Source organism: Cyclopterus lumpus, chromosome 9 (genome assembly GCF_009769545.1).
Source record: "Cyclopterus lumpus isolate fCycLum1 chromosome 9, fCycLum1.pri, whole genome shotgun sequence".
Classification (NCBI taxonomy): Eukaryota; Metazoa; Chordata; class Actinopteri; order Perciformes; family Cyclopteridae; genus Cyclopterus; species Cyclopterus lumpus.
The window spans coordinates 9,555,639-9,576,356 of NC_046974.1; the positions used below are offsets into that span (position 1 = coordinate 9,555,639).

General features: G+C 39.8%; 1 protein-coding gene across 1 annotated transcript in view; it reads right to left on the bottom strand.

The window, feature by feature from the left end:
* Window positions 1–446: 446 nt before the first annotated feature.
* Window positions 447–20,718, bottom strand: part of galnt9 (polypeptide N-acetylgalactosaminyltransferase 9) — a 76,614-nt gene continuing 56,342 nt past the window's right edge. The window contains exons 7-11 of the mRNA XM_034541872.1: window positions 11,597–11,782; window positions 9,846–9,983; window positions 7,418–7,513; window positions 745–912; window positions 447–593 (exon numbers count right to left, since the gene is read on the bottom strand). Coding sequence (XP_034397763.1) covers window positions 447–593; window positions 745–912; window positions 7,418–7,513; window positions 9,846–9,983; window positions 11,597–11,782 — 735 coding nt within the window. The remainder of the gene's footprint in view (window positions 594–744; window positions 913–7,417; window positions 7,514–9,845; window positions 9,984–11,596; window positions 11,783–20,718) is intronic.

Here is a 20,718-nt window from a genome sequence, read left to right on the forward strand (position 1 = left end):
ATCATAACTTTTGATTTGCTCAGATGCACTCAGAAAAAAAAAAAAAAAAAAACTCTCTCATCTTCAAAGATACTGATCGCTTTACAGTAGAAACAACATAATTACAAGGATCTTGAACCACCTTTAAGATCTGCACTCAGGTGTTTTGTTACTCAGTTCTGTACATGAAGCTGAATGTAAGAAATGTGGGCCATTTAAAACAATTCAGCTTGCCATAAGGTCTTTGTGAACACGCAGCTCGGTGCAACACATGAATTGATCAGATTCTTCTTTAGGACTTAATGATGGAAAGCTCTGTGGCCGGAGAGGAGCTCAGTGTGCTGTGCAGTCTGCATAGTGTGAAATACCACACACTAGCACCACTGGTCGCCGCTCCTCTCTGAACCGTCCACATTTTGAGATCCAACTGCGACTTGAAACACTGTCTCAGAGGTGGTTCTCTGGCTTCAATGCCTGGGGTGCTTAATCCAGTTCCGTATCATCCACTTCTGACCGGAGCATCTCTGGACCACCAAGCGAAGGCCAAAGTTGGCATCCTTGGACATTTCAACCTCCAAGCATCGACCGCTGTCCCTGCTTATGATCGGGCCATTCTGCAACAAAAACACATGAGAATATGACCAAATTTGCACAATAACTCTCATATTATAATGCCTGTTGTTAGGGTATGTCGGGTATATTGTTGGTGTGTCTGAAATTAACTAGTGAAGATCAGTGTCAAAAGATCACATGTTTTCTCTTTACCTGTGTAAAGTCCCAAAGCCTCTGGGAAACCCTTGAAACAGTGTCACATTTTTTCAGTCTGGGAGTGCGTCCTCTGCCATCATCAACGAGGCATTTTGTGTCAGGCAGGAAGGTGGTCGACCCCAGGGGTCCTAGCTGGAGAAGCCCCTCAGTAGCGTAGCGGGCGAGCTACAACACAGAGAAAACCACTATGTCACACTGCTGGACTCACGTACTGTGGTATCAATCACAGCTTAAAGAAACACTTGACACCTTAGAGAGCACCTCAACATCTGTGGAAAGTAAATGAGTAGAGAGGAAGTGGTTTGAAGTGATGGTGTTTAGCTGTTCTCTAAAAGCAGCAGGGTTTTGAGTTGTCAGGCCGGTTGGCAGTGTGCATGACAGATAGAAAATATTAAATTCATAGACCTATGAAAATACATACATATTTTGAGACTGCACTCTGTTTTTGGATGATCGTCGCAGAATGTTAGAGAGAAACGCTATCGTCAAGCATCAACATGTGTTCTTTCAGATTCCTTGACCATTTCAAGTTTGTTAAAAAAATAAAATAAAACATTTTTTTTGATTATTTACATTTTCATTTTTTCTAGGTGTTCATTTTAAAATATATTATTAATAATAGGAAGTTTATTTTGAAAAGGGACTGGGCCGAAACTGATCCACCATGCCTGACAGTTCCTACAGGGGTACCTAGAGTTTAAGTCATAGTTTTTAAGTGGAGGGGCACTCACACTTCAGTATTGGATGAGTTGGGAGTGAGAATGTTCTTGTGCAAAGTGCAAATTTAAAAAAGCTAAATATTGCACCACATTTTTGTGGTGCAATATTTGTATATACTAGATGTCAAAGTCAGGTTTAGGTCTTAACTCAATTTAACCAAACATGTAGTTATATTTTACCATAACATTTACATTTTAGACTAGAAAACTTAATATATTAAAAACGCAAGACTGTTCTTCATCACACGTGGTATTGTAGAATATTTCAGTGTACAGCACTTCACAGAAACAACTGTGAACAGCTTATTAATGCCACAATATTTCCCAAAACAAAACATGATCCCTGACTGTTTCATCCTGCACATGAAAGGCTCTGTGGTGATATGTATCTATTACGTAAGGATACAATAGCGATAGCATTTATTATTTATGGGAGTGACTCTATCTGAAAGTTGAGATGCCAAAGATAGGGAGGTCTTCAGTACTTGCTTCAAGGGGAATGCATATACATGACAGAATCACACACACCTGTCTTCTACTAAAGCACAGGGTATGTATGTTATGTTATTCACAGTCCTGGATTTAGTCAGTTCAACAGAATGCCACAGAATCCAGAATAAACAGTGTGTTTTACAATGCAAAAACAATGGCAAACAAGAGAAATTCTTTAAAAACTGATTTGTGGGTTTGACTATAATCACGTTAGACCCATTGCAAAAGCAGGTTCTTTTAACTACTACCTGTAAACACTTCTGTTGAAGTTCGAAATGCAATGGTATGCTATTATTGTGTTCATTTCCTGTTCAAGTATCTTTTCAATCGTTTTTTAGTTAACATCTCTCCAAACTGATCTTTTCTGAGTGGAGGAATTCTGGAGCATGGATGGAGGAACTGGAGGGAGTGGCCTGTGTGGATGTTGCTCCTTGTGAGAAGAGAGACTGCAGGTGGTTTCATTCAGATGTTCTGCCTTGAAGAGCCACTTTGAACAAATTTAAAAATTATGACGAACCACAGTTCACATATTTCAAACTCTCAATCTAATGCGAGACACATAATGCAGTGAACTTGTGCTCCTTTTCTCCAGATGACAGCCTAAAGGTCAGTTTGAGAATTCTTTGTGGAATTTGGGATTTCTGTCTTGGGTCTTTCAGGGTTGTTACAGTGTAACGCTCTCATCCGATTTATCCATGCTGTAAACTATGACTGGGCAGAAGGAAAACCTCATATAATCCCCACTAATACCTGTTTACAGCTCAGTATGGCAGCAGTTTATATGCTAATACATTTAAAATGGGACCATAACAAATAATTAATGCAAGAAAATTATTATTCTACTAAGCCAATTAACCTGTTTCCTCATGCTGCAACATTAGCTGCTCCATTGCCTTCGTGCCATTGTAAAAGTTCAGCAGCCACTTTCTGGAGGTCAAGCTAATCTCAAATGTCTTAATTAGCTCATTAATGGTGCAACGCTGTGTCAATACAATATTCAGTGTTTGTACATTGCTTTCCTGTACCTTGTTTCACAAGGAAGTTAGGCACTGCCTTGGCACTGTACCTACGGTAGCACATTACTCTCCATATGTGACTATTGTTAGGCATGGAAATCTGAGTGAGCTTCCGACTTCAACACAAACTTCTAAAGGGAGCTTTGAGAGGCCCCACAGCATAAGCGGTGCAGAGGGTGTTCATCAGCACCATGCACATCCAAGTACATAGCAGGGATTCCTTGTGGGAGAAAGGAAGATTGCTTTTCAGTCAGAGGGCCCTGTTTTCATGGCGGCACAACAACTAGTACAAGCAGTGCTCCATTGTAGGTATTTGTTTTGGTGAACATTGCACTGGGAATAGATGTGTCAATAACAGCACACTAACTACTTGATGCTGGCCCAGTGTGATTATGCAGTATCCACTGTGTTTACTTTCATTAAATGACACAAGGTTGCTACAAAATACACACGACTCTAGACGCATCAGACTGATCGGCACTCTGGGTATTTATGCGGAAAATGCAAGATAGTGGACCTCACTAATTCAGTTGCAGCCTTTTTTCAAACATTTATAATATTTCTTTATTCATGCTGCATTTCTGTTTTATCGTTGAAATGCTTTATGGCACACATGATGCTCAATTGTGCTATGATGATATCATTTACAATGTGTGAAAGAATTATGACTGAAATAGTTTAGGATTGCCCAACATTTTTTTAAACTTGTATCTCAATTGTGTTCACATTGTACAAGTGGCACTGAGAGCTATGGGAAAGAGCAGATTATGACACAAAAATACCCCATCTGTCCTACATAGGCACATCACACAGATTTTATGATGTTTTTAACTCTTTTTTTATTGTTTTGCGTGTCTTTGATAGTCGTTACTAATCTCTTTGTGTTATTTGGTCTCTTTGAGGTCATTTTGTGTCTTTGTAGTCAATTATTTGGCTGACTCTTGGGGTCCTTGAGCCTTTGCCCAGCAGGCCAGTTCAGTAATTCATCCACGACTATGAGACCAGTGATGTGACCTGCAGAGAGTGTATTTATTAATCACCACTGCGTCTGATCTATTATCCACCTCTCCCAGTCCTTCGACACTTTGCGCTGCTGCACATACAATACTAATCAATATTTGTTACCTTGAATATGAATAGCCAAAAGGCTAAACAGACAAAGGCAAGAGCTCCACTCAAACAGAAAATCTATGGTAGTAACATGACTTACTTTAACAGACTGCTACTACTACTGCCGTGTGTGTGTGTGTGTGTGTGTGTGTGTGTGTGTGTGTGTGTGGGCGTGTGCGTGTACGTGTGTGTGTGTGTGTGTGTGTGTGTGTGTGTGTGTGTGTGTGTGTGTGTGTGTGTGTGTGAGATGCAGGCTTTGAAGCCCCTCCACCATGCATTCATTGCATTACATTACTGGACAAAGGTGTGTGTGTGTGTGTGTGTGTGTGTGTGTGTGTGTGGGCGTGTGCGTGTACGTGTGTGTGTGTGTGTGTGTGTGTGTGTGTGTGTGTGTGTGTGTGTGTGTGTGTGTGTGAGATGCAGGCTTTGAAGCCCCTCCACCATGCATTCATTGCATTACATTACCGGACAAAGGTGAAGCATTGTCCATGATTTAGATTTCCACTGGGAGAGCCGGCAGAGAGAGACCCATTCATAAGAAGCACAATGAAGAATTATTTTGGCCAATTATATTGTGTCCTAAGTAAACAGAGCAATGGTTAAAAGGAATGCAAAAAAATCACCAAATTGAATTCTGTCCAGCTCATAGTAATGTCGGTCATCACTATAATCAAATGATACAAAGACACAAAATGAATATCTATTTGTTTATTTCCCCCGGGGATCAGGATTAAAAAAGTCAGTGAAGCTTTACATTACTGGACCCCACTGAGCTCTCAGTAGAGGAAAAGAGGAGAGGCTGGTGAGCTGCCGGCCTCCTTACAATACCCCCTCCCATGACAGATAATGAACATGTCACTCACCAGCAAGAGAAGCAGTTTGGAAAGATGGGAAATGTAAGCAATATGCATGAATAGCATTTGCATGATTTGTCTTCAGGAATAGCTTTTGTTTCTGAGCTCAACAACAGGACAACAGCATCCCACCCCCAGTGTCATTTGTCCTGGTATCTAGTAAAGGTCATACTGAGCACACGTTCTTTTTATCAGCAGCATCTGCCTGCATATTCATAGAGCTACATGCAATCACACCTGGGAGTGGCCCAGTATTTTATACTGAGCGCTCAGAGAGCTGTTGGTGATGCCTTGTACTCAACAACAGTGTCTGTAATACGTTTTTCAAATACATACTGACATCATACAGTGTTATTAAAAACACATTTGAACTAATCATGATGCCGTGTGCAGAATTGGTTCATTGTAATACTTGACTCCCACAAGCCTCATCATCTGATTATTTTACTATGAAAGAAAAACAAATACAGATCTCAAGGAAGGTCTATACTGCTAAACATAGTGTGTCATTTGGGCTTTACATTGTCTGTGTTTCAAAGCAATATGTCCATATTTTCATGTGTCAACAAAAATGAATTGGTCTTCCTGTTAGCTGTTGTGAAAGCATGAGTGTTATGAACTTTAGATAATAGATATTTGTTTATGTTTTGAGCTTGAGTTTTGTTTATTTTCACAGGTTAAACTTAAACAAATAAGAATGAATGGACGGGGAGCCTTGACAGACTTATGGTTTCCTCCAGCTGAATAATATAAAACAGTCAAATATGAGGCAGAGATGAAGGTATGCTTTAGGACATTCTCACTGAATGATAAAAAGAGTTGCATACGTTTCCTTATTCAAATTGCATCATACACATACAACTCTATAATGGAAAGTATAAATACCCTGAATTGTAAAAAGTTTAATTCACAAGAAAAGAAAAGGACACAATGTGGTGCAAGAATTTAAGTGGGTTACGATTCTCCCAAAGTGTTTTTGAAACATGATTTTATGTAGAATTGTGTATAATATACTTGCCCACATTAGGTTGCAGCATGAGAAATAAGGAAGGATTAAACTATAAAAAAAGGGCATGAGGACAATGTCCACTAAATAACTTTCCAATTATACTAATATATTTGATTGATTTTTACTGACAGAATATACTCAAACTCAAGTTGATGTTAATGGTAATAAAATATGTTTTAGTATTTTGCACGTAGACCCAGCACACACTGGAGGGATAACATATCTCATCTGGCCTGGTAAAGCCTCGGGATCCCCCAGGAAGAGCTGGAAAATGTGGGTGGGGAGAGGGACATCTGGAATACCCTCCTAAGCCCGGTGCCATTGCAACCCAGCCCCAGATAATCTGAAGAAAATGGATGGTTAAGGCAGCCAGATTTCTTTTCTATTTACTTGGACCCCGAAAGCCATCCATAATTGCACTTCATCTTTCACACGATGTTCAGGTTTTATGAATGAAATTCAATTGAGATCTGCAGGGTTTGCTAATGCATTGCAGCTTTTATTACAGCATTTCATATTCTATATATCACTTTCTATGTATTTCTTTCTTATATTGTTATATACAGTATATATATATATATATATATATATATATATATATATATATATACACATTTTTATGGACGGTTTATTGGCGCCCGTTGATATTTAGTCACCTTCAGTCCAAACTGGCAGAGAAGTACGCTGCGCATTGTATACATTCTGAGACTCGAGTTGAGAGGCAACCTGATTGTTTTAGAAATAGTAAGTTAACAGGCTAATTTTCAGCAAATAAAAAGCCTAAACATGGTCAGACAATAACCGGTGGGTTCCGAGATTGCATTTCGGGCAACACTTTACCTGCATTCAACCATAGCATGCTCACATGTGATTGGTTACCAAGACATGTGACAGTAATCCCACATTTAACTTGTTGTCCATGAATGAGCATCCTGACATATATCTTTGGTAGTTACTATTCAACCAGAATTGACTATGTTTACAATGTATTGTTACCACTTCACTGGTGATTTGGTAGATAATGTTTGCCCTCAGTGTATCTTGGGCGTGTCCGAGCTCTTCATTTAAAAGCTTCAATGGGGAGGTGTGGAAGTCAATAGCTCTGTATTATGAGAAGTCGTCAGTCTATAGCACTGTTGCTACTAACTTATTGAGCAAAACTATATTGTACTTATATGGAACTTGAAGAGGAGAGTAATTACACCACATCATCCTGTGCAGAGTCCGCAATCGTTGAACTAGAGAATGATTCATACTTTTAAGAATGAATGTTTACATTTTCCAGGAGGGCAATACGAGGAAACCCAATATAAAAATCAGACATGTAATGCTAATTTGGAAGAATCTATACAATACATGGACTGACAGCTTAACTTATTGCATTATTGAATGGTTGCCTGATGAACATGGCTGCTTAATGAAAACAATAGTGGACATGGACACACACACAGTTCATGACTCTGGTCTGACCTGCGAAGACATGCCGTGGCATGGGTAGAGGATGGCTTTGTCATCGTCCTCAGAGCCCTGGTCCAGGCAGTAGCCGCTAGCTTTGCTGTTCCTCACCTAAAAGTCAACACAGAAGGTGCAGGTAGTGTATACATGGTTTTTAAAGGAGAGAGTATGGGTGGAGTTAGGAAGAGACAAGAGAGAAGGTTATTGTCTGTTAGATAAGAGATCTATTGGAATGACCTGTTGGAAATGTTGGAAAATGTGCTTATTCGTCTTGCTGAGAGTTAAATGAGAAAAGTTAGACCACTCTCCTATCTGTTAATTAAATACTGTATACATCTACAACCTACCAGCACCTCGCAAGCTCATTACATAAACACATCTTTTTTTTTTTTTTTTTTTTTTTGTTATATAACAGATACGACGTGTTAGAGATGCTAATAGGGGGATTTTGTTATTGTTGGAGAGAGACAGCCTAGCAGTTTTCCCTTGTTCAGTTTGTCTCCCTTGTTCGTTCTTGAGACTAAGCAATGAGAGTGTATTGATCTTCTCACCTAGTCTCAGCAAGAAAGTAAGGAAGCAGATTCATCAAAATGGTGCACTCTTGCATTAATTATAAAACGGACAATAATTGTTACAAATGATGATCAAGGCTTTTTAATTATTTTATTTAATTGATGTTGATGTGTTATGTTAGTTGTTTGCCTGTGTATATACCGTGTGATGCATGGTGTGCTGTATGTTGTTGTCACTGTTTGATACTATTTGAAAAAACGAATAAAAGTCAGAGGCCTCTGGACATTAGGCGAAAATGTTACATTAACATGGTGTTGAGGATAACAGCTCCTTCATGCCTACTGGCTGCTGTGGTTACATTTGCAACAATATCTAATCTGAAAGTAAACAAATTGGCAATTATTTATTTGTTTATTACCCTTGAATCGTTTTATTCTTGTCAACATTTTACACCGCCTCCTGTCTATCAGATCTACTGCAGCTTGTTCACACAGTCTTATATCATCTCAAAGTGATTGCCCGGCCATGACAGGATATTAACATGCTGTGACCGGTCCCTGTCTGTCTCTCCCTCTCCTCCAGGCTTCCAGATGGTGGTGTGCGTTGAGCATGAGCTTTAGTTCTGTGTGATTTGAATGCGTGTGGCTTCATTTCCAGGTTGTGACACATCCATCATGTGCTGTTGTCAGGGAAGGTTCCACTCGGCTGGTCTGGTCAGCGTGCCCGAGCGCGGCGCTGATGCTCAGTGACAGATGAGACTCACTTCTGCTGCGGCGGCGGTGTGGCAACACAAGGCTTGTCGACAGATCTGAAATAGTGCCACTTAAGTGGCTGCCGCTCTGAGGAATCCATTAGCTTGGTGCCAGAGCCAAAACAGGCGGCAAGGGTAGCACATTCACATAGTTTTGATGAGTCTAGAGTTTAATTTTGATGTATTCTGACATTGCTTTTGCAGAGCATATTGATTTGTCACTGTTTTCTATTGTTGAAATTGATATGACGAAAAGTGGTGCGTTTCAGCAAACCTCCAAATAGTGTCGGACTCTGGAGTGTGTTCAATTCTTCAACCTGCCATAATCCTGTTTTTCTTCTCCCACTGTGCTGGGTACAGAGCCAAGCCCAAAACAATCAAGTTGGAATGGAAAACTAATAAGTGTTTAATTAAAACTCATTCTGAGGAAATTGCATCTAATCCTGCGTGGTGATGCTATGTTGGTTATAGCAATAAGACACCTTTACCTTAGACTGGCTACAGTGAATTCAGAATTATTTTGTTTAATGTGGATGCTTCGAGCCTGTCAATGTTTTTTTATCTGCTCATATCAGTTTGTGTTTGACCACCACTTTTTTGCAAAGGTTTTCCTTTTACAACACATGGTAAATAGACCTGCACTTGTACAGCGCTTTTATAGTCTTCCGACCAATCAAAGCGCTTTAACACAACATCATTCACCCATTAACACCCATTCATACACTGATAAGAGAAGCCAAGCCACCTGTCCATCAGGACTAACTAACATTCACCCACATTCACACACCGTAGGCACAGCTACGGGAGCAATTTTGCCCAGTGTCTTGCCCAAGGACACATCGACATGGGCTAGCGGAGCCGGGGATCGAAACAACGATCCTCTGATTGAAGGACGACCCCTGCTCACCACTGAGCCACAGTCGCCCCGAATCAGATAGATAGACAACATCAAACAACATAAAAAAAGACACAAAAGTCACAGAACAGGTCCTTACATCTCATAAATGAATACATTCCAAGCAACTAACGCTCTGTATTTATCATTTGTGGAATCAAATGAGTTGTCTCAGTGTATGCTTCTCTTCAAACCCCAGCTCTGTAATATAATTACAGAAGACGATGATATAGCAAAACTAACGTACAGAGTATTTCAAATAATCCTGTTAGCAAGTATCTCACCTCGCCGTATGTGATGGTGTTGTTGTAGATCCGCATCTCTGGGTAGACGTGTTCAAGGTACCAGCGAAAACTCCGACATTGCAACCTCTTCCTCAAAGCCAAGCGCTCCGAGACATCCCCGAAATCAACCCCAGGGTTCTGTCAACAAATGGTACAAAACAAAAAGAAAGAAAAGCTCTTAGCCAGCGGGCACTTTACTTAAGAACCAAGAGAGAATACTAGCTGCTGGAGAAATGAAAGACGCAAGAGTGCTGAGAGGACGCAACAAGCATTTAGTTAAGAGATGGATAGATGTGCCTGTCATGTGGGACCATTATTGTTCTTTCATTAGACATGATCTGTGCTGAGCAAATTCTAATCAGCTGCTTAATTATGAGCCCTCCCGGCCCAGCCTGCCTTATGGAGGTGGCTTCCCCAATTGATTAGGGGGAAGCCTAATAACTGCACTGCCTGGCATGGAGGCCTGATCCTGATGCACGCACACGCGCACACACGCACACACGCACACACACACACACACACACACACAGCATTATGTGCATGTATAGTGCATGACTTAAATGTTTATATGCAAATAAAAAGATATTCTCTATTGCCATAGAAAATATACACATGCATATAAAACAGTCGTCTAAGTGCCATACACTGTTTCCAGGCATATTCTCATCAGTTTCCCCTCGCTGTAGGAATCTACAGCCAGCTGCTGAGTTTGCTTTCAACATCTGTTAATAATGAATTCCAGTTGGAAATGTCCACTTTTTTTTTTTTTTTTTTTTTTTACAATAAAGTGACATTAACAAATGCATTCAATTTCAGTGAGATGTTGTTTGGTGTTTGGACTTGGGGCTGGACACTGTGGTGAATCATGAAGCCTCGCCCACCAAAGTAATTCTGCTCTCAGCAGGAACCTCAGACAATAACAAGAATCTGGGATTGTGTGTATGGGGGTTAGGAAGGAGGGGCGTATATGGAATAATCGTAGCGTTAGGTCTTTGTACTGTACACAGAATCACTCTTAGCCACAGGACAGCTCAGGTAATAATGTGCCATGCCACTGTGTTTGTAATTATACTGGAGAAGGGATGTGGTCTGATTGGCTAGTTTGTCAAAGTCTGCCTCCCTCTACATGTTCTCAATGCTGCACTCAATGGTTACAACATTTCCCCAGCTGGTACTCTGCCTGCACTTAGTGAGTTCTCATATAATGATGTTTGTGCCAGATTTCCAGATGACATGCAGGCATCCGCAGTGTTTCAGACTTGTATGACTGCTCCACAGACAGTTATTGTTTGGTTATGAACAGCAGTGTGGTTGTTTTGGACAGTGCTAAGAGGCTTTCATTGACGCCCTTCACTGACAATCAACTCATGCATGGCTGAAGAGGCAATTAGGACTCATTATTAAAATCTTTATTAATAAAAGTGGCTGTTTATGATTTTGCAGCACATCTTTAAAGACTCTTGAAAGCAATTAAACTAAACTGATGTGTATGAAAATAGACTGATTAGACATGAGGCTCATCTCATTCACTTGGTGCTCTTCTCTCATCGGTTTAGAGTGAGACTCCACTGCTTCCTCGCTCTAGCTTTCCTCTGCTGCCAGTTTGAAGGTCAAATGGGATGAAATCTGAATTTTGAATTTCTATTGACTCGTGCCTGGCTGCATGTCTGAATGAGTAAGTGAGAAAAGAGGGAGCAAAGGGAGCTCAGGGCTTAAGAGAGGGAGTAATTTTAGATGGAGAAAAAACCTACGTTCATGGGGATGTTCCAAGCCATGTAGACGTGGGATTTGTATTCATCCATCCACACCTCAGCGGCCCTCAGGGCATTGCGCTTAGCGTAGTAATCTATGTCATTGTTGTAGGGCTTCTTGGTGCGCTCGATGTGAGCCACTCTGGCACATGGCAGGACTTCCATACTCCCTCCACACTGCCACACCTGGACAATAGCAGAAAAGAGACTTCATGTTTTTATCAAATGTGATTAGCACAGGTAAAGCTTTACTTTTCAAATACACATTAACATAGTGGAAATAGAAGATGCTTTATTTCAACAGTCTTGGAGCAGTGGAAATTAAACTCTTACCGGAAGTGTCACTCAACTCAAGTCACAAATCTAATAATTTAAACTCAACATCGCAAAGTTAAAAGAAGTCTTGCATTCAGGACTGAGGACTTCAATTGGACTCAAAATCCACCTTCCAAATATGAAACATGATGCCACTCATTTTTCTGGCTTATGAGGCATTCAATGACTTAGCAAGAAGGCTTTAGAACAGTATTTCTTTAAAAGGACAAACAATTACAGTCCCCTTAAGAAGAAACCAGAAGATCTGTCAGTTTGGTTGATTGAAGGATAATTATGGTTCATTACAAATTGGTTCTTACTTTCATAGTTTTGGCCATTACTCCTATCGGTCATGATAACATTGAACCTACATAGTGAGATCATGGAACACAGCAACAGTGCTGTTACTCACAACAAGAACAGCTGTTAGAAAGTCTGATAAATTGCAAACAAGCCTACAGTTTATGTAGATTTTATCAACTACTGTATTTTGAGGCCAGACCAAAAGTAGATACAGCCTTGCACAGGATGTGCAAGTGCTGAAGGTCAGTATTGACTCCAGAGCTTGATCTGTGAACAGTGATGGATGTTTGCAGCCTTTTTAAACAACCTCATCACATTTCAAGATCTTAGCAATTTACTCAGTGAGTACAATCTAATTATTACTAATGGGAAGGGTGTTTAAAACCACTAAAATGCAAACAATATAAGGCTGTTCAACCAACGTGTTCATATAAACTTAAACTGTAAAGCCTTTTTACAACACAACTCTCCTATCCTCTGTCCATCTGCATGGTTTTAATGATCTATTTAAAATAAATTCACATTTGCATAAGATTCTAAAATAAATAAGTCTTGCTTTAAGATTGACATGTTAACTACTCATCTTTGCGGCTCTGACGCTGAAGCCCAGGAGTTAAAGGAGGAAAATACACACACATTTTAATACAGGGATAAAAGGTCAAACATGCGTTTTCATTAATGTGTCAGTTGCATCCTTTTATAAATGGATTTGCTGTTGTCATCTGCTTTTTTATGCAGCCTACTGATTAACATATATGATGTATGCATGGACACACACAAATCTGCTACTAAATAATCCATTGAATACACAAAAAGGGAGCAGAGTGCAGCATGCACAACAACCAATACATGGAATGAAAATAATAAGAAAAAAAGCATTATTTACAGTAACATTTTACATTATTTTATCTTACCATCTTCCTTTTCGCTCGCTAGTCTTTCGTTAACATGACACACATGTGCTTGATGCTGAAACTAGGTGTTTCTGTCCACTATTTCCTGCTGAAGCTAGTAAAGAGTGGGTGATAAATGGCTCTGCGAGCTTATGGACCATAAATATAGAGTCCTCAGAGAGTTGAGAAAACCCTGATGCCATAAGTGCTGTGCGTATCGCATAGGGACAGAGTGATATATAAAGCCATGAGGTACATATTTGTCATATTGAACTGCATCCATTACAGCAAAAAGTATTGATTGATTGCAGATTTAGAGATGGTGTGACAATCGTCCAACCTACCCAAGGTAAGAAAATAAGTCACATGGTAGTAAAATGTGTATTTCTTGCAGCAAAATATCTAAATGTTAAAAAAAAGCTCTCTCCCAAATAACACCCTTCCAATGATATACAATATGCAAATCTGCAAATCTATACCATGCTGTGGGAGAATGGCCCAGAAGTCGCACGCTCGCGCAGCGCCATCAGAATGCCCCAGCATATGGTAATGTCCTTCGAGCTGTACAAACCGCAGAGCCACCACCACCACCCACAGTAACTTAATGATGATCACCACGATGTGTAACAGATGTTCTGAACCATTAACATCTCTCTGAACCCAAAATGGTACCCCCTGCATGGTGTTAAAGGAGGCTACTGCTACAAAACAATTTTCTGCCATTAAGTCCATCGCAGGGGTGAAGACTGTGTTGAGCTGACCATGTTTATTTATTGTCATGCAAGTAAATACAGCTTCTTCTGCTTTATAGGGCATGTGCACAATAATCAGGATTGTTCTACCATAGTTTGATACCCTTTGCCAGGCTAGAACAGTATCGTTGGACTTAGAGCAACACATCGCAACCTCAGGTGTGAGCCTTCTCATCCTCCTACTTTGCATCTATGTAGTTCAATTCAATTCAATTCAAACTTTTATTTCAGACTGAAGGTCCAGATAGTACAAAACATTAAATACATACAAAATCAAAAGTAAAATACATATACCTACGAATGCCTTATAAATAGACAGCTGTACCAATGTCTCCACAGCTGGGACTGGTAGTGCTTAGAACTGAACTTTATGTTTGATAAAACCATGATTATTTAATTTTACATTTATACATTTCTTAAAACAGCTTGTAAAATATTAACTCCTGCAGCCACAAACATTTCCCTGGCACTACTCCATCTCAGTCTCTTCAATAATATTCTCATGGTATCATTATAAACTATTTGAAGTCTCTGTAAGCTTGCTTTTTTGTAATTAGACCACAAGTGTGCAGTGTAGAGAGGTGTACAATGTGCTCTGAGCAGAGACATCTTCACTCCATCTGTACACATACTAAACAAGCCTGAGAGAATGTTTGCTTGTGCATACATCCTACGGCATTGCCTATAGATATCTTCCATCATCGGTCATCTGTTCTGTAATAAGATATTGAGTCTGGTAATAAGCCATGCGTCACAAAGCTGGTAAAACAAAGGGCAAGAACAGGAGCTATCCTTGGTCTAGCATGTTAAGGTGTTCCCCAGTAATATGGTCTAAACCACTTGCTTTGCCATCAGCCAGCTTATTTATAGCTTGGTACACCTCGTGTGACATGATCGTCATTGGCACATTACTCTTCTTTTTGGCCGAAGGACAGTGTATGGTACCTGTCTCATGTTTATGGCATTGAAGGAACATGTCATCCAGGGACAGTGTCCTTGACTCAGAGTTTTTAAGAATCTACTTTTTAGCAATTCCCCAGATGTAAAAGGTCTTTCCTAATTAATTTCTAACTCAGTCTTTGGTAACTATTAGGCACTCTCTGTTTTTCCTGTTATCGTGAAGTGGCGTGGCAGATTTGCAAAAGACTAAGGAAAATGTCCACAATTATTAGAAATTACAGAGGTCCCCAGGTAAGACTAATCCCCTGCAAAATAGGGCTTTAGATTTATCTGTTACTGCAGTGTAGAAACTAGCTGAACAAAAGACAGCACAAAGCCCAATATAATCACAAGTAAGATCCAGTGGGCAGGCAAGATGTCTGACTCAGTGCATGGAGCCATATTGCCAAGTGTGGTGCATTCATGTAAATGAGACACTATCAAACGTTTACCCAAGTTCCACTTTCCATAATTTACATGTTTCTGTAATGCTTAAGGCTGTATGAAAGTGTTTAATTAAAAGTTAATAAAGGCATCCACCCACTAGTATTCTCTTGTACCCTGAAGCACTTAATTGCCCCGGCTGTATTACTGGTGGAGTACACCGGGATGAACACCTCCACTGACTGGCTGACCCCTCATCTTGACTGCCAATGATCCATAGTGACCCTGGCCTAAAAAATCCATTTGTACTCTGGAGAAGGCTTTACCTGCTTTGCTGCTGCCCATGACAAGTGCTGCCTTTCCACAATAGTCTTTATGGATGGTGCATTCATGTGGGTGGAAGTGCAATACCAATTAAATGGTAAGTCTTTAGTCCTTGGAGATTTTCCCTAGCACCTTTTGTGTAATGCCGTCTTTTCTATGGTTTCCTTATCCAGGTTTACTGTTTAAAATCAATATGGAATGTACTGTATGTGTGTGAAATAAATAGATGTGTGTTCAGTGCTTGTGCACTCATGGATAATTGAAAATGTGTATATGTGTAACTGCAGTTAGCAGTTTGCCTGGCACTAAAAGCAAATTGAAGATCGATATTTTCTCCACCACCATTTCCAGAAGGTCACAAAACTAATAGCTAACTCGGCTTGTAAAACAAGCTTTAGCTTCTTTGCATCACATTAGATTTCTGTCAATGTACATAAGCAACACACAGTGTTTTCTCAGTAATGATGATTATTTTTTCTACTTTTTTTCACATGGCAGGTGTTCACTGCGCATCTGTACCTCAAGTCAGCTGATGATAATACTGTGTAAATGTAATCGTCTCAATAAGCATAATTTATTTTGATTATATATCACAACATGGTGTAAGACCAATTACATGCTCAGTAAATTGCGAGAAAACATTTAATGTATTATCCAATGTAACAAAATGCAATATCATCTGCCAATTAGGGTAGCTGTAGGTGTTAGTAGATCCATAAATGTTTAGGGCAGAAAAAGAAGAGTTATTCCAAGAGTATTCCAGTGCTGAATAAATTGAGCTGCTGTAGCTTTGTACATATACATACTAAGCTCTATTTGCCTCTGGGAAGAGGATGTAAGAGACTGTATATAAGCAAACTGTGTTTAATCTATCGGGTGTACCTTGTTAGTCAATATCCCTCAGTATAATTGGAGTGACTGATTATACAATATGTTCGTCCAGTGTGCAAGTTTCGGGTGAAACTTGCAGGTTCACCAGAAACTCCTTCATGTCAGACTCCAGCAGGGACCTGCCCACTGTGGCCTGATCCACAAGCGGCTTCACTGCCGCCTTCGACCTGCAGTCTGAAGCTCCAGCTAGAGGAGGAGCGCTCCATGCCCAGCAGCAGCATCTCCTCTTCCAGCCAGGAGCAGGTCCCAGCTGGGAGCCACCACCGAAATCACGCTGCTGGAGGCCGAATCGCTGGTCATGTTGGAGGGAAGGGAGGCACAAGAGACCCAGAACCAGGGCTGGACGGGGCAGAAAGGGGCAGACAGTCAGACCCTGCTGCAGTAAAAGGAGACGTTTTGTGAAGGGACTCTGGTGCTTGGAAATACTACCACTATTTGGGACTGCCCAATTTAAAACAAAATGAAAGTGTAGCTTTAAGAAAATAATCTGAGTAAGGGGAGAGTTTGGGAGATGGTTAGTCAATTCCTTCTTTGATATAACAACGAACAACCTGCTCCAAGACATCTGCAGGGAGCCAACTCTGCCTTTGAGGATCTTCAGTGCTGACGTGATCTTTCTCAACATGTGAGAGAATCACAGATCTGATGATTTGAAGGAAAAACAAGACAGCAGATTGTTGGCTCCAATAGTATGAGTTGCATTCCAGGACTGCTCATGACTATCATACAGCATGTATCTTCATAACCAGGGCTTCAAAGCATGAGCAAAACAAATCAAACCAAATGTTTGATATGTTTTTCCCTCGCTATAAATAGACACAGTATGGAGGCATGTGCTTTTGTGCTCACACTGCAAAACATATTAATGCCAAGCTGAGACCATCTCTGCTAAAGACACGGCACTTTTTATGTTGCTATAATGAAAATTATCAAACAATCAAACAATATCAAACAATATGTGCTAAATAATTTGAGTCGTTCTATACTAAGCCAAATGGGTATCTGCTGCACTTACTTAGAAATAATATTGGAATTAGCATACAATAAGAATCCCCAAACACTTTGAAACACATTGAAAACAAATGTGGAACAAAATCAATATGATGCTCTTGTACTGAGGAAACAGAGCTGAATATATGCTGCAGTTACAGTTGTTTCATTAAATAATGTAACATTATGTAAATATAATGAAATCTAAATACCAAATAAGATTGTTTTATTCTTTTACCTCTTAAGACATCCCACACACACTCACAGAACCTCAGGACTGCATTTTGCATAAGTTCATTTGGCACTGACCCTTCATAGAATTGCAGCCTGCATCATTAAGAGGAAGCACTTAACACAGAGCACTTTGATGTAGTGGTAATGTAATTGCTAATTTAATTTAATTGTCTCTGTACATGCAGTTAGTTAATTGCAGCTGGACCATTTGCGTGATAAGCTCCATGGGGCTACGGAAAAACATCAAACATAAAAAGCATCAAAGCTATTAACAGCAGTAAACAGGTTTCCATCAGCGCCATTACACAATACAATCAATAAACTGTGAAAATGCAGCATGTAGAGGCTTATAATGGGCATTCAGAAAGGCTTCAGATTTCAGATTTCGGCCATTTTAATGGCAAAAAAACAATTTCCACATGTGAGTAAAAAAAGCCACTGGAATAGTACTTACTCCATCATGGGCCATGAAAACTCTCCATTGAAACTGGATATTATTCCAAACTAAAAATGACGCATCATCAGTGTGTCATTGAAACCACTTTTTCAGGGATTGAATTAACCTTTAACCTGTCCATTTACTTTCAAAATACACTATAATAATACATACCTTGGCACACCTGGCCAGTCTGATACAGCTGGTATGCTGTCAGAAAGGTGAGGAGGGATGAGATTTCAGGTGTTTTTTCCTTTACTGGAACTGCAAGGATGATTTTACCATTTAGGCCTTTTTTCACCGTGAGTGGTCAAAATGGAAAATAGGGCAGAGGAGATGGAGCCACTGTGTAGCTCAGAACCCAGATTGAGATGATGAAAGGGAGTGCTAAGGTCATGCAGACTTAATATAATCCCTCATCTTGCCAGACAGCTGACATATTTGACCGACAGGGAGGAAAATTACCCTACAGCAACAAATACAGGACTACCCAGATACATGTAGCCATGTCCCGGGGTCAACCAGAGTGCATCTCCTTTTTTCAGCTATCCTGTGTATCACTAAAGCAGCTTGGATACAAACAGATAATAATTGGTGGGAAGATATACAGATTTCTAATTTTAAAGGTAGCGGAGAGAACCATTTTTTTTACTGCTCTCTGATGGACTGATTGACGGTTTCACTGTGTAGTGATCTTTTAAAAACAATGGAGACGCCACTTTCTGCCACACTGCTTAGTAAATCTACCAATGGACAATCTTACACAACAAAGTATTGACATTTTGGAGTCATTATGCTGGAGACACATGAGACATCAGTGTTAATGTCTTTGATGGACACGTATCAGTATACCTCTGCATCAATCCATTTATTGTACTTCTGGCACTACTGACAAACTCGGCCCACTTTACCAACAGTAATTATGAAAAGATGCTTGCTATTCAAAAAAGAAAAAAACATACTGAATGAAACTTTACATATTCTAGTGAGAAAACTTTTACAATTTCACAAAAGAACAAAGCTCTGAATAGTAGATGTCAAATTACAAAGTGAAATGTTGAAGCAGATCTTCTCTGGGGGGCATTAAATTGACTGGCAATCAACCTGCTTCTTCAAAAAACATCTTGAAAATAAATTAACTTCTCTTGTCATTTTTTTTCCTCCTTATGGAGCAGGAGATAATTACTACTGTGCCATAACAACATTGTTAGCAGGACTCCGGGAATTAACATTATATAACTCATCTCTTTAATTTCAAGCAGTTTCATTTATTTAGCATTGCTCTCGGCTAATGAGGTGTCCTGTGATTTAAGGAAACTTTAAGGAACTACACTGTCTCTGTTTCTGTCAATTCCAAAGCATTAATAATGTCCCTATGAGTGAATACATCTAAATATAAATATTCCGTATTATATTGAGGATATTCAACAGGCTCAGTTTGCAGGCAAGTGACATTTCAGAACCTCAACAGATGACCTTCCCGCAGTGTGACTGCTGCATTCGAAATTGATTGTGCGCATGCATTAATCTAGCAGCTCTCAGTGCTGGTACTTGAGTTCACATCCAAGCTGGTGTCCTATCAACCACTTAATATCATTCATCTAAAATCCCAGGTGTTGAATCAATGCCTGACGAGATGGGACGAAAACCAGAAGGGCTGTAAGACTTGAGGATTAAGATCGAAAGCCATTATACCAACAACATCAAAGACTACCTTGGAATTATAAATATTCTCTTATGTTGTCTGTCACAAATATGAGCATACAGTCTGTATTCTTAATCGGTTTTCTTTGGTAAACTCAAACAAAAAATAGATTAAACATTAAAACTATGTCTGCATGTCCACAAGCAAATAGTTTTCTCTATATAAATAAAAAACACACACATAGTTATGAACTGATATAGCCCATTCTGGTAGCTTTATATTATTGTTTAGTACATAATAAATGATGTAAAAAGGGGGATTGATAATATAAATTCTTATATATTGTCATAATGTTATGCTTTTGTCAGGTTACTCAAGTTCAGAAAAACACATAGAAGGTGAAATTTGTGTCTGGGAATGTCTGCTTCTCGAGAATAGCTAGCGCCTTATCACAACACACCCATATGTCATCGAATAGTCTAATCAAAACGTGGACTGGCCTTGCAAGGGCTCAGTCCTGTGAAGAGAGAGGATGAGATGGACTTATCCCCCTCCTTGTTCAGCACCAATTAGAAGTTAGGATGATGCCTATGAACCTGTGACGAAATCTGTGTATGTAAGGGCCGAACTTCCGGTTCTAGGAGAGAGTTGTTGGGATTCCGCTGCGATCGTGCGATTCTTCCAAAGGCTCTTCAGGCATACGATTCTGAACGACGCTAACAACATCCAACAACCAACAATAGCATTCATTTGAAGTGATGTTTCTATCAGATGAATGTAAGTCCAACGTTCACTCTACTTCCAGCTCTGGTTTGCTCTCCACTAGCTCCTAAACCCAAATATTCAAGTTGTGGGTCAGACAACCAAAACAATTAGCTGAAAGTTGATAAAATCCTCCCTAGACCGAGGGGCACTGCAGATTTGGGTGATATTTTTTCTGTATTTGTCACTAAGAGAGACCATTTTCACTCATCTATTCCATTTTTAGTAGAACACATATTGACTAAAGCAGCTTT